This window comes from Capsicum annuum, chromosome 7 (genome assembly GCF_002878395.1).
Source record: "Capsicum annuum cultivar UCD-10X-F1 chromosome 7, UCD10Xv1.1, whole genome shotgun sequence".
Taxonomy (NCBI): domain Eukaryota; kingdom Viridiplantae; phylum Streptophyta; class Magnoliopsida; order Solanales; family Solanaceae; genus Capsicum; species Capsicum annuum.
In genome coordinates this window covers 226413871-226426858 of record NC_061117.1, presented here as the reverse complement: position 1 = coordinate 226426858, position 12988 = coordinate 226413871, and the positions used below count along the sequence as shown (strand labels likewise).

Genomic DNA, 12988 nt, shown 5'->3' with positions numbered 1-12988 from the left:
CATGCAACTTGAGTGTGAAGAATTGGCCACAGTGAAAATAGTGACAGTAAGTGGGAAAGCAGCACGTCAAGCACGATGTTATAGTATTTCCTTGAGCTCTATTGCATCATACTCTGACGGCTTATAGAACAAAATTTCATGAAATGGAATTGCATAATCCCCTCACACGCAGACAAATGAAATCAAGAAGAAAAAACAAGATCCATGTATCTCCATCGTGCAGCTAAGCTTCCAAGCTTATAGAATTATAAGAATGCAGGACTCTGGCACAATTCATAACCATCAAAATGTCAAAAAATTCAACTTTTTTTTTTCTGTTTAGTTCTAAATCATATGCAATGCCCATCTAAGGCGTATGGGGGAGGATGGTAAGGAGTGAAAGAATTACAACAATATTACACAAGTCGAAAGACTATGGACATTGAATGTTACTTGACGACCCAAAATTGAGATTTGTAGCGGATGAGTAAAAACCATATATCTATCTCATCAGTGCCTTAAAATCCACAAACCTGGCTAGCTCATAAAATATAGGCTTCACGACAAAAACCTCTCATAGCAAAATCTGCTGTCTCAGAAACCTGAATGGGTCAGAACAACTCTGTGCATCATAAAAATTTGTGACAACTCCTTCACCAGTAGTGTTTCTTTAGACATTGAACCGAAACAACATTATATCCCCTTCTTGCACAACATAATCTTTCCCCTCTAACCTCAACTGCATACACAAAGATAAATCCTGTAACCAGCTTGATCTATTCTTTTGTTTGCACGGGTCAGTAGTCACAAAGAAGCAGTATTTACGTTCTGTTATCCAAGTATCTTTGTGGGAAAAAAAAAACTACATGCTAGTAAAATGACATGAGATTAGCAGCCTCTTTACAATTTGGGGTAGGGGAGGCAATAAACATCTTATTTTTAAGTGCTGGAGCCAAAGTAAGAAGGTCAGGTAACAACTATCAATATCCAATTTACATAAACTACGGATAATGAGGTATCTAACGTGATAATGAAGTTGTTCACTAAAAAAATTCTAAAAGGTTTGCTCCAGCAAAATGTTTTTCGGTCAACACTAATCAGGAAATGACACCAAAACACAACCATGGATTTATTTGTGTTCGCCAAAGCTTTTTGCTTCAATAAGCTATTTTGCTGTTACCACTGCACGTGTTTACAAGCCAAAGATAGATATCTAAGGTTATTTTATGGGCATTTTTTTTTTTTGAGGATGTTAACATTTATTTAGCTTATTTATTGACCTTTAGTTAAAATATTTATCTATTTTGAAGTTACATCGCAATCACGAGTCCTAACTTTTAAATTGATTCCTCGAGACATTTCAGGTACCTAAAGAATATTTGAGATACCTCTGGACCATGGGGGGAAACCCCTATTGGGTTCAGATATATCTGAAATGCAAAAGAAGGCACCAAGTTTTCAAATTTCAACCATACACTTGGTTCAGGTAGACCGTAGACTATCAAATGGGTTATATTACTGCTTTACTGTCTCAATCAAACACTACAAAACATTATATACACTTCACCACATGAGTTCAAAAATCAACGGAAATAACAGTACCAAGAAGAACCACAAATGACCAGAAAGAGCCAACTTACAAGTCCTTTCTCTCTTGCCGCTCCAAATGAACCAGCAGAAACAAAGTCATCATAAGCAACCTGCAAAGAAGTAAAGTTGATAAACCATTTAAAACATAAAAAAAGTTAATATTTTTATAGGGAAAGGGAAAGACCATTCAAAAACTAGTGAAAAAACACTTGGCTAATAACATAGCAAGACCATATAAATACACCTAGATGACGAATCATTGAATATCCTAAAAATAACGAAGGATGACTACTATAGTTCTTCGTTAGCCGTGGTTGAGTCTGTTCACAACAGGCTAATCCGAGTTTGGGTGTGTATGAGGTTGGAAGGAGATGGTCAACTAAGCTGAAATGGTTCCAACATATATTTTGTGGCAAGTAAAACCTCCTTCCATGAGCAAAATAACTCCAAGCACTCATAAGACAGTTCTAAGAGTTCCACATATTCAGCATAGTGGGTTTCTGGGCTACTTGAAATGAAAGACAAAAGATAACCACACGATTAAGCATAAAAATAGCAACATAATGGATCTAAGCTTCAAATTCACAACCAAACAGACCAATCCTAAATTAATTGAGCTAAGATTCACCCTATTAAGGATTCATATATCCATTACTATTTGTCTGAATGGAGCCAACTGGATGCTGAGGATTCATACAAGCGACCTAATTTGTTGTTGGTTGAGCTAAGATTCACTCAATTAACAGCTACTATTTGAACATCTTTTAGATATTATTTTATGCACAAACGAACCCTAGCAGCACAGGAATAACATTTTAAAAAAAACTTACATGTCCGGTAAATTGGGTAAATGCAGACTCATGATTATAAGTTATAACCATGTTAGCAAAATCTTATATTTCCAGCCGAAAAATAGACTCAAATCTTTATAGCCAGTGATAATCACATACGGCATAACAAAACAGTTCAATCAAGCTCCTCCTATCTTGTGAAACCTTGCTTTGACTTGCTCTATCCATCTAAGGTGACTGTTCACAGAAATGGCTACATCCGGTCGCCTAGATCAGTCACATTTATTTATATTCACATAAGTAGAAAGTTTCAGTAGGTTTGTTGTTGTTGTTGTTGTACATAAGTAGAGAGTTTCACCATTGTCAGCATATCTTCATCATCTAAACAATGTGAAGCCTTAAGCTCTCAATCTTTGCATTGCAATGTTTAGGATATATTTGCATGCCCTATTAAATTTTATCAGCAATATTGAGTATATGGTCGTCCTCTAAAGCAAAAACAATGTACATAATGAAAGTCTTGGAGGCAACCAAAGCATAGTATACTGTTTCTTACGACTTGCCCTATTTTTAACATTTGTACATGATACTCACCGTCTCTGCCCTGATGAAGCCCTTTTCAAAGTCGGAGTGAATAACCCCAGCTGCTTGGGGAGCAGTCATTCCTATATAATCATAATGGTTAGACTAAACATGTTCAGGACAAAGGATGTGAAGGATTAGATGTCACGTGGTCCGTAAAGAGACTATGAAATACTCAAATCTGTACCCAATTTAAGAAAAATAGGAATTTTATTCTTTTTTAGAAGCTCAAGTGACTCATTATAAGTTCCCTGCAAAAGAAATTTTTAGAGGAGAACAGTTTTAGTCCCTCCGTTGAAATTCTAAATTTAGTCCCTCTATTTTTTAAATACTTAAAACTTCTTATTTATTTTTGAAAATGGACTAAAAAACCATCAAGGACAAGGAAGAGTCTGGCATCAGAAAAAGAAAATGAACCAGGGAGAAGTAGAACTCTCCATGTGGAGGAGCTCGGAAGGGGAAAAAAGTGCCCCATATGGTTGTTTGCATAAACTGCCAAAGGAGAAAGAAAAGGCAGCAGCCTGGAGAGGAAGAATAAGTGGAAAGGCTGCTGGTTGGAGGTGGGGAACGAATGAGACTAGCATAGACAATGTGAGAGGAGCGAGAAATAGAAAACGACAAGCATGAAGGGAATGAATTTTTTTGCTTTACCTTTTTGTCCTCCCTTTCAAATGATTAGAACTAAATAATCAAAGAAAGACACTGGTATTTAAAAGAAAAACTAATTTTCCATTTAAGAAAAGCTACTAAAGACAAGGAAACAAGGAGGTTCTATTAACTTTTAGAAGTGCCATTAACAATAGGATTAACAGCAAAAACAGGTAAAGTGGAGGTTTTATGTGCTTACCCAGATTTAAAAAAAAGTACCAAAACTGGAAGTAAAATAAGAGAGGGACTGGAACTGATTTTTTTTCACTTTAAGAAAAGAATAAAATAGAGAAAATAGAGTGCAAACCTGTGAGGATGGTCCATGCTTTGGTTTCCTGCAAGTTGACCAATGAAAAAGTCAATACTCATACATACTATCTAGTATCAAAAACTATGCCAACAATCAAAAATCACTAAAGCACTTTTATTTGTTTCACCTTCTCGCCAGAAGTGAAGTACGTACGCAACCCTAGAAGACCATAAGTTTCTCTGATGAGATTTCCAAGGCCACTTTCATTGACACCAAGAGATTTCAAATATTCCATTCTTTCTTCTAAAGGAAGTTCAGATAGCTCAGATTCAACCTGCAATTGGAAGACCAGAAATATGTAGCAACTTGACGTAACCCTCTGATACCAGAGATTTTTAATAGTCTAGAAAGCTAGATTCACTTTAACATGTCAGAACTCTTACTCCCTAAAGGAGGAAAAAGTAAAGGACACATATGACAAAGAAAACAAGTTGGTAAATAACTGCTCTCTCCCTAAAATGGTTAAGAGATCTTGAACAATGCTGATTTCCATGAAGGTCAGTTCATGTTTCTCACCCCTACTCTCATGGATAGGTAATGTCACGTATTCCGAATTTCTTTCTGGTGTTAGTTTTATCATCATAGTTTCTAGACTCTTATCAAGAACCACAACTAGATATGACAAATAAAGTAATTTCCAATAGAGCAAATAAGATAAAGATCTCCCACTGAGATGAAATAAACCGTGAATTTTGATCGATTCAAATACAGAAGGGAAAAGTCTGCTGAAAGATGTCAAAAACCTGCGCTGAAATAGTTACCACACCAGAATTTAACTTAGAAGCTTCTTCTATTACTTCCTTGACATGAGGATTATTTTCAGGCTCAGCTACTTCTGATTCCGCTACATTTGCCACATATATGACAGGCTTCATTGTTAGAAGACAAAGCTGCCTTATAGCATCTTTTTCAAACTCCGACAAAGATACTGACCGTGCCGGTTTTCCATCCAGCAGTGCTTGTTGTATTTTCTCCAAGGCAGACTTTTCTGCTTCCTCCTGAAACAACAATATCGAAATTAGATATCCCAAAGACAATGTTCGTAATGTACTACTAGGTTACCAACCTAACAACAATCTCACAGAAACTAAAAGATAAGTCTACCTTTACGTGCAAGGATGAACTACTCAATCTCACAAAAACTAAAAGATAAATTTACCTTTACTTTAGCTTGTGAATCTTTAGCTCTGCCTTTTTTGAGTTTCTCCATTCTTTTCTCAATCTGCATTCTTGTAAACTTAGTGCCATTAGTTGGCTCCTTTACCCAGAAACTTTACAAGGAGAGCAGGAATACAGGATTACTGTTGAAGAAAAGAAAGAAAATATCATCCACGCCTCGTCTTGTGCACATCTTTGTCTGACAGCATCAGGAGCTGGATGCATGCTTCATAGGTACATAAAAGGCTATTATTCATATACACTTCTCATGCAATACTATCACTATCTCATGAGATCAAATATTACTTTGACCATTTTAATCAAATTTTTATTTTGGCCATTTTAATAATAAGCATGTACTATTCATGTTTATGTCCCCTTTTTCTCCAAGCTATCATCATGAGATGCTTCAGCATGCCGTTCCATGAGCTATACTCTTAGTTCATGTTGGACGAATGAGGAGGCTCGGGTAAGTGATTGCTTCTCTATAAGCAACCAAAGATGAGCAGAACAGTTCCAGTCATCCCCATGATCATTTCTTATTCTATATACTTCTATATATCCTGCATTATCTTACTTGATCCCAAACAAAATGAGTTATATTGCACTGCATTTTTTAAGTAATTCACTTTAACCTCAATGAAAATTTAGTTACGAAAAAGGGTCAAAAATACCCCTGAACTATCTGAAATAGATCAAAAATACCCCTTGTTAGTTTTTTGGCTGAAAAATATCCCTCCCCTTAACAGAATTCCACTAAGCATGCCACCTAAGTAAAAAAAAAAAGCCACGTGGCCATGCCACATCACCATCCACGTGTAAAATTTTAATTATATCTATCCTTAAGAACTAAGGATAAAATTCCACACATAAAACATTAACTATAAAATTCCAAATGGCTAAAGTGAGAAGACAAAAGTGTCCCTAATCAGAATAGAACCGCAATTCCAAAATCTTTCATTTTCATCTGCTCACTGTCACCGTAGGTGGTGGACTCTCCGGTAAAAAGTTTCGTCCATCTCATACTCTTTATCTTCTTTGTTACTACTTATTTCGTTGATTTCTATATTCGTTTTTTATGCTCCTAATTTTTATTTTTAGCAGAAAATTTAGTGAATTGCTTACAGATTAAGTAGCGATGGTATTTCTTAGCTGGACTCGTCAATCTCCTGAAGAGCAGAAAGCATGTATCAACAAGTAAAGAATGCCCACAATTTGTTATTTTGTTACTCCCTTGCTTCACTTTTACTTGTCATATTTCACCTTACGAGAGTCAATTGGACTAATCTTTGAAGCTAAATTGAACTAGATTATTTTAATATTTAGAATTAAGATGTTAGAAAACTATACGAAAAATATTATAAGTTGCAATCCTTTTCCATATTAATATGATGAAAAAATGTAGCTTAAAGTTCATACGGTTTGATTTTCGAGAAGCGAAATGTTTTGACAAGTAAAAGTGAACGGTTGTCAATTTTGATTTAATTGTGGGAATCATTTTTGGGCATTTTTTATGTAACAGGTCTGGTTCCTTTAACTATGATAATAGATTCAGAAGAGGAGCTACTGAGAAACCTTCTTCTCTACTCAAGCAAGACAAGGTGCTTGCAAAGGATGGTTTCTCTGTTAATTGTGCTCGTGTTTTAGTCGGTTCTGGCCTTGACACTTCTGAGAAGGGAAAGGCTGTGCAAAGGATGGTTTCTCTGTTAATTGTGCTCGTGTTTTAGTCGGTTCTGGCCTTGACACTTCTGAGAAGGGAAAGGCTGCCCTTCAAAATTGGAGGTTTGGTGATATTCAGTTGTTCTTGCAAAAATATTGATTTGCTTGTAATTAAAAAAAAAAAAAAAAATTACACGTGGATGGTGACGTGGCATGGCCACGTGGCTTTTTTTTACCTAGGTGGCATACTTGGTGGAATTCTGTTAAGGGAAGGGGTATTTTTGAGCCAAATATTTAACGAATGGGTATTTTTGAGCCAAAAAACTAATGAGGAGTATTTTTGATCCATTTTAGATAGTTTAACCCTTTTCCGATTTAGATATTAACCCAAGAGGACTTTATGTATGACAGGAGACATAGTTCCTCTCCACCTGATGTTCTTCATAAAAAGGAAAATTATATTCATCCCTTATGGTTATGAAACTAATGCTTTTGGCAAATATTTAATGGACTCCACGACAACAGTTAATTTTCATTTACTTTGTTTTTTCCTTTAACTGTGTTGGTGTATTAAAATAAAAGAAAGTTGGTCCAAAAGCATGACTAAATGTTTTATTTTCAAGTGTATTGAAAGGGTGTGGAAGAAATTGTACTTTTAAAATGTACTGATCTTTTCAAGAATACCTCGGATTTTTTGTTGCAGATTAAGTACAACAACTAATACACCTCAGTCCCAAGCAAGTTGGGGCAGATCAAGTGATCAACCAAAATTTTGCATATAGCTTAATTGAAAATCACTCCCATCAACCGAAGATAAAGAATTGTTCGTTATTCTGAAGTATGGAATGTACGAGATTTTGAGCAGATGAAATAACTAAACCAAATTCATTGATTTTCTGATTTCTAAGGGATAATTCGACCACTATATTACTAATGTTCATCCTACACCGACACAGTACCATACATAATCTTGTATCTTCTCTTTTTTTTTCACCTCTTAGCAAAATTATGATGTTAATCAGACAGAGAAACTTAGAACGGAAACTGGTTTGCAACCAGAAATTAAATGACCATACTTATAGTTTCAATGACAATATAAACCATTAGTACTATACTGTTCTCAAGCAAGAGATACTAATTTAATACATCAAACATGCAACCTCGTTTTCTTTAACATATTATATCACTTCTTCATAGTTACATATCTAAAAAACAGCCTACATGCTACAGTAAAAAATCTACCAAGTTGGTTGTCAGCAGTACAGCCAAGAGGTAAGTTGCTCGGACTCTCCAAAAATGTAGCCGCGTCTGTGTCGGATCCTTCAAAAATACACTATTTGTGGAGGATCCAACACGCACCCGTCGATATTTTTGAAGAGTATTAGAAACATAGGTCAAGAGCACCATAGTTTTCATGAAAATCATATGCTAATAACCTCTCCTTTTGCAAATTATAAATTTCAGTGACGAATGGAACTGATTTCAGAAAGGAATGAAGTTCCACCTGAGCTATCGTGAAAAAAGAGAAGAAAAAGTTTAGATGGATCCCAATGGAAACTCCTTTTTCCTTAATTATTTGGGAGATTTCCACGCAGTTTCTTTAAAGATCACGCATTAACGTCCAGTAAATGTTAGACAGAATAGTAACAAGTACCTGATCCAAGTCTGAGAATACCAATTCCAAGTTGATTACATCAATATCAGTTTTTGGCTCAACCTTGCCACTCACATGAACAATGTCATTGTCCTCAAAACAACGTACCACCTAAAATAGTACACAAAAGCAGTTCCAGCAAGCAACAAACAAAAAATGTATGACAGAACTGTTTTAAAACCAGTATGGAACTCAAAGCGTACTGCTGGAGCACTCTTCCTTCTCTTTACATGCTCATAAGCTAGGAGTGCAATATAACATAATAACAGCAAAATAAGGACTTATAATTCAAAGGAGAAAAGAAGGCCGTGGAATGATTTATCTATGACTTTTCATGTTTGAAATGCAATTGAAGTATTAAATCTAGAAAAGAAAGTAAACTAGTTTAAATATATAGACGGTTACCGGATTTCAGAAGAGTTTCTTTCTGTATGTTAATCTCAAGTTGACCATGGCAATCTTAAGTGATCGAAAGGATGCTGTCCGATCACGATTTCTTCATTTCTTACCAAAAAGGGATACATCAAGATCTATATTTTATGTAATATTTTTCTCTCGCCTTCATACTAGGATCAAGTCACACTCTTCAATAAGGTCAATCAAATAGGTTTGTCATTACTTCCATGGAAGTAGGTACTAACATGGATTTCAACATGCACAAAATTGATTAAAGATAATAAAGGAACTTGAAATTATATAAAACCTGAAGTATGGAATCCACTTCACGAATATGTGACAAGAACTTATTCCCCAGGCCCTGCCATAGAAATTATTTATAAAGTTATTGTCGTATCTTCAATATATAAGGCCCCTGATGCAATGATACAATAAGTAAAAGCATGTCTAATAATAATTGATGTTAGGAAAATTCAGGTATTGAGGATAAACCTCCCCTTGACTGGCTCCCTTTACAAGCCCAGCAATATCAACAAACTCTATCGATGCTGGGACTGCTCGTTTGGATTTGCTAAGATCAGAAAGAACATGGAGACGTGTATCAGGGACAGCAACTATCCCAACATTTGGCTCTATTGTGCAAAAAGGAAAATTTGCAGCCTGAGCCTTTCCATTCTCAACCTGCAAGAACATTGGCAATGACTATTAGGATAAGTGACCAACTGCAAACATACCAGCAGATAATCAAAGGAGTTTACAGCAAACTACAACAATACAATGTCAAGTTTCCAGCATACGTTTCCATCTTTTAGCTTTTCAGACTGGAATACACAGAAGAATGGACAGTACTAACAGACTAATAGTACATATGCAGCTGACACCTGCTAGCAAACAAAAACTTAAGTACTGTCGAATACATAAGCCATTCTGTCAGTTAATGCCGGAGGGTTTCAGAGATACCTGAAGTTTAAGATAGGGTGCGATCTACATCAACAACCATTTTCTTTGATCAAGTACAACAATTACGATTTTGCTGCTTTAACACCTAACGACACCCAACTCCACAAACTAAGACATTTAACTCCCCTTAAATATAAAAATTGTCAAGAAAAGCTAGCTTTATACCCACTCGATCCGCAGAATGCAAACACAAATTCTTCAGTGAAATGTTTTTCTTGCCCCAGCATACAGAAGTAGTAACACGTTAATCAACTCCGAACCTTAGTTAGAGTCACTCTAACCAGCAAATAGCATCCTTCATACAGATGCGCACTATGCAGTATGCATTTATGATTTATCAAATAGGTGAACATCAATCGGCTCAAGGAGCACCTAGGAATATATGACATCAATTCCATTAATTTCCTACAGATTATAGTTTGCCAGGTGAACAGCTATCCAATTTTCGTACAGATATGCACTAATCAAATAGAAGAACATCAATTCGCCTCAGCTCACCAATAATATTGGAAATTCAAGAAGCATCTAGGATTATACACAAAACCAATGTTCCAATACTTTCCTACAGAAATTGTAATTCGCCAGTTGAACAGATATCCAATTTTCAATCAACATTATCTACCTTCAATTCCTTCTAATAGGAACACCAGTAACTACCCTTACACTCCAGTAAACATCTAATTCATTACACACTCGTACTTGTAGTTGAATTTCTAAGCTTCTACGTCCAGTTTCTGAGCTTTAATTGCATGACTACTACCATTTCTACAAATATATGTGGTACGCATTCAAGTGCGTCACTGCAGAAGGGAAGATGAAAAGAAAATCAATTCTCCAATACTTTCCTACAAAATTTGTAGTTCGCCATATGAAATCCAACTTTCATTAACAGCATCTACCTTCTGATAGGAACACCAGTAACTATTCTTACACTCCAATAAACATCTAGCTCATTACACACTCATACTCGTAGTTGAATCTGTAAGATGACTACTGGCATTTCTACAAATATGTAGTACGCATTCAAGTGCGCCATTGCAGAAGGAAAGAACGAAAATTAATCTTCCAATACTTTCCTATAGAAATTGTAGTACACCAGTTGAACAGCTATCCAACTTTCAATTAACAGCATCTACCTTCAATTCCTCTGAAATAAACACCAGTAACTACACTTGCACTCCAGTAAACATCTAATTCATTATACGCTCATACTTGTAATTGAATTACTAACCTTCTATGTCGAGTTTCTGAGCTTTAATTGCACGACTACATGCATTTCTACAAATATATGTGGTACGCATTCAAGTATGTCAATGCAGAAGGAAAATAGAACGAAAATCAATTTTCCCTACGTCCAGCTTCTGAGCTTTACTTGCATGATCACTAGCATTTCCACAAATATATATACGTGTTATACATATGCAAGTGCGTCGTTGCAGAAGGAAAGAGCATAATGAAAATTAGACTTACAACGGCGTTGAACAGAGTGGACTTCCCAACATTAGGAAGGCCAACGATGCCAGCACGCAAACTCATGCTTATCTTAGCTACAGAGAAGCGCCTTTTGAAGAGTACCACGGGATTCGTAGCCACTGAAAAGCCATTGAAGAAGGAAGACTTGACCGGAATTGCCATGGAAGGAAGAAGATGAGAGCAAGCCATTCTCGCCATTTTACCAATAGCAAGTTTAAGTGCAGGAAATACACAGCGTTTGCGGCTACAATTACAAATCTTTCTTTCTCGGGTTTGAACTTTGTGGATGGAGACGATGGCACATGTATAATTACAAAATTACCCAAATACTTACACCAATATTGAATTTGAGCCCCAAAATTGAAAAAATGAAACAAAACACGTCCTGCCATTGCATTATTTAGGTACATGAACCTATCTTAATAAAATTAGTGGCCTAAAATTAAATTTTAATAAGAAATCTTATATCTATAAACATACATACAAATATTCTTACATATTAATTGTTTTTCATGTACTATTTTTAAAAGACATGTAACGTTTAACTTTACGTATTAATTTAATTATTACTAAATTCACATATTAATTTGATTATTAATAAAAACAAGGATTAATTCTAGTTAATAAAATGTTAACCATTTACTTGCAATGTATTAACTTGATGTTGTTGTTAAAGCTTTATTTGTTAATATAAAGTTTGAGTTGTTTAAATCAAAGTTCTAAAATATTTCTGCCATAAATTAGATAGTTTTTTTATATATTTTAAATTATTATTTTTTTAGGTTATTTTTATAAATGCATTTCACAATCTTCATCATTATATCACGAGAGAAGTATTAATTACCCCTTGAAGTTGTAACGTTTTATTCAGTGTACACCTAAACTATCATTTGTCTTAAATAACCCCCTCCCCCCTCCCCCAGACTCGTTAATTTAATAAGTCGCATACTCCTTTTATGTTCCAAAGACCATAACGTGTAAACACGCGCGTACACGTGAAAAAAGTTGCTTATGTGTCTGTCCATGTAGATAAAACCACCCACTTCCCTCATATTTATCCTATATCAAAAAATGACCCACTTTCACCCTTAATTTTTCAATTTCTCTCATAAAAATTGTGTTTTTAAGTTTTCATCGACTCTGAAATAGAGAAAGGTTAAATTTATGTCAATCAAGTAAGCTATTATCTAAAAAAAGTTATGTTATTTGTTTATTTTATTCGTATTAAAAACATGGATTTTTTTAAAAAAAATTTGGGTTAGTGTTTCAAAGTAGTTTCCGATTACTGTTTTGATTAGGATTTTGAGGAAACTCACATGCACAAACACATTTTCTATTATATTTCATGAAGTAAGAAATCGCAACTTAATTTAGGGGTGTACAAAAATTGAATTGATAAAAATGTTATTAATTTATCGTTATTGGGTTAACGATTTTTTAATAATTTTATATAAAAAAATTATTAGGTTACTGGCTTGGTTTCGATTTTTTTATTGGGTAGACCGATAACCCAATAAGAATATACTAAATTATTATATTACACCTTACACCTACTCTTATATATACATATATATATTAATTTCTCCTAACTAACATTTAGTTTAAGCTTGAGACTCGTGTAAATTAAAACATATCGTGTATGATTTTGGTTGCAAATAAGATTCGATTTCTTTACATGTTAGTTACTACTTTTTTATTTTATGAGTATTTTCTTATCGGTTAAATAAAAAGAAAACTAAAAATCGATAAATCAAAAATCAATAAGAAAATATCTTTTTCGTTTGATTA

At 34.7% G+C, this 12988-nt stretch overlaps 1 protein-coding gene across 2 annotated transcripts; it reads right to left on the bottom strand.

Annotated features, from left to right (window-relative positions):
* Positions 1-218: 218 nt before the first annotated feature.
* LOC107878899 (ribosome-binding ATPase YchF) lies at positions 219-11502 on the bottom strand. 2 transcript variants are annotated; one of them, XM_016726070.2, is made up of 11 exons: positions 11198-11502; positions 9260-9448; positions 9075-9128; positions 8372-8482; positions 5060-5122; positions 4644-4898; positions 4028-4174; positions 3898-3925; positions 2955-3025; positions 1620-1679; positions 219-718 (listed from the first exon to the last, which is right to left on the bottom strand). In XM_016726070.2, exons 1-11 carry the CDS (start codon positions 11396-11398, stop codon positions 650-652), a joined length of 1248 nt encoding a protein of 415 aa, XP_016581556.1. In that variant the 5' UTR covers positions 11399-11502; the 3' UTR covers positions 219-649. The 2 variants fall into 2 exon arrangements, with proteins under 2 accessions (XP_016581556.1, XP_016581557.1); XM_016726071.2 differs by having other exon boundaries at positions 4662-4898; positions 11198-11477.
* Between the last annotated feature and the right edge of the window lie 1486 nt (positions 11503-12988).

Excerpts from the sequence above, each read along its gene's own strand:
- LOC107878899 (XM_016726070.2), bottom strand. The coding sequence starts at position 11,398 with ATGGCGAGAATGGCTTGCTCTCATCTTCTTCCTTCCATGGCAATTCCG. Across the intron at positions 9,129-9,259 it reads AGGGAGCCAGTCAAGGGGAG|GGCCTGGGGAATAAGTTCTT; the intron begins GTTTATCCTCAA and ends TTTCTATGGCAG. Across the intron at positions 8,483-9,074 it reads AAGTGGATTCCATACTTCAG|GTGGTACGTTGTTTTGAGGA; the intron begins GTTTTATATAAT and ends GTACTATTTTAG.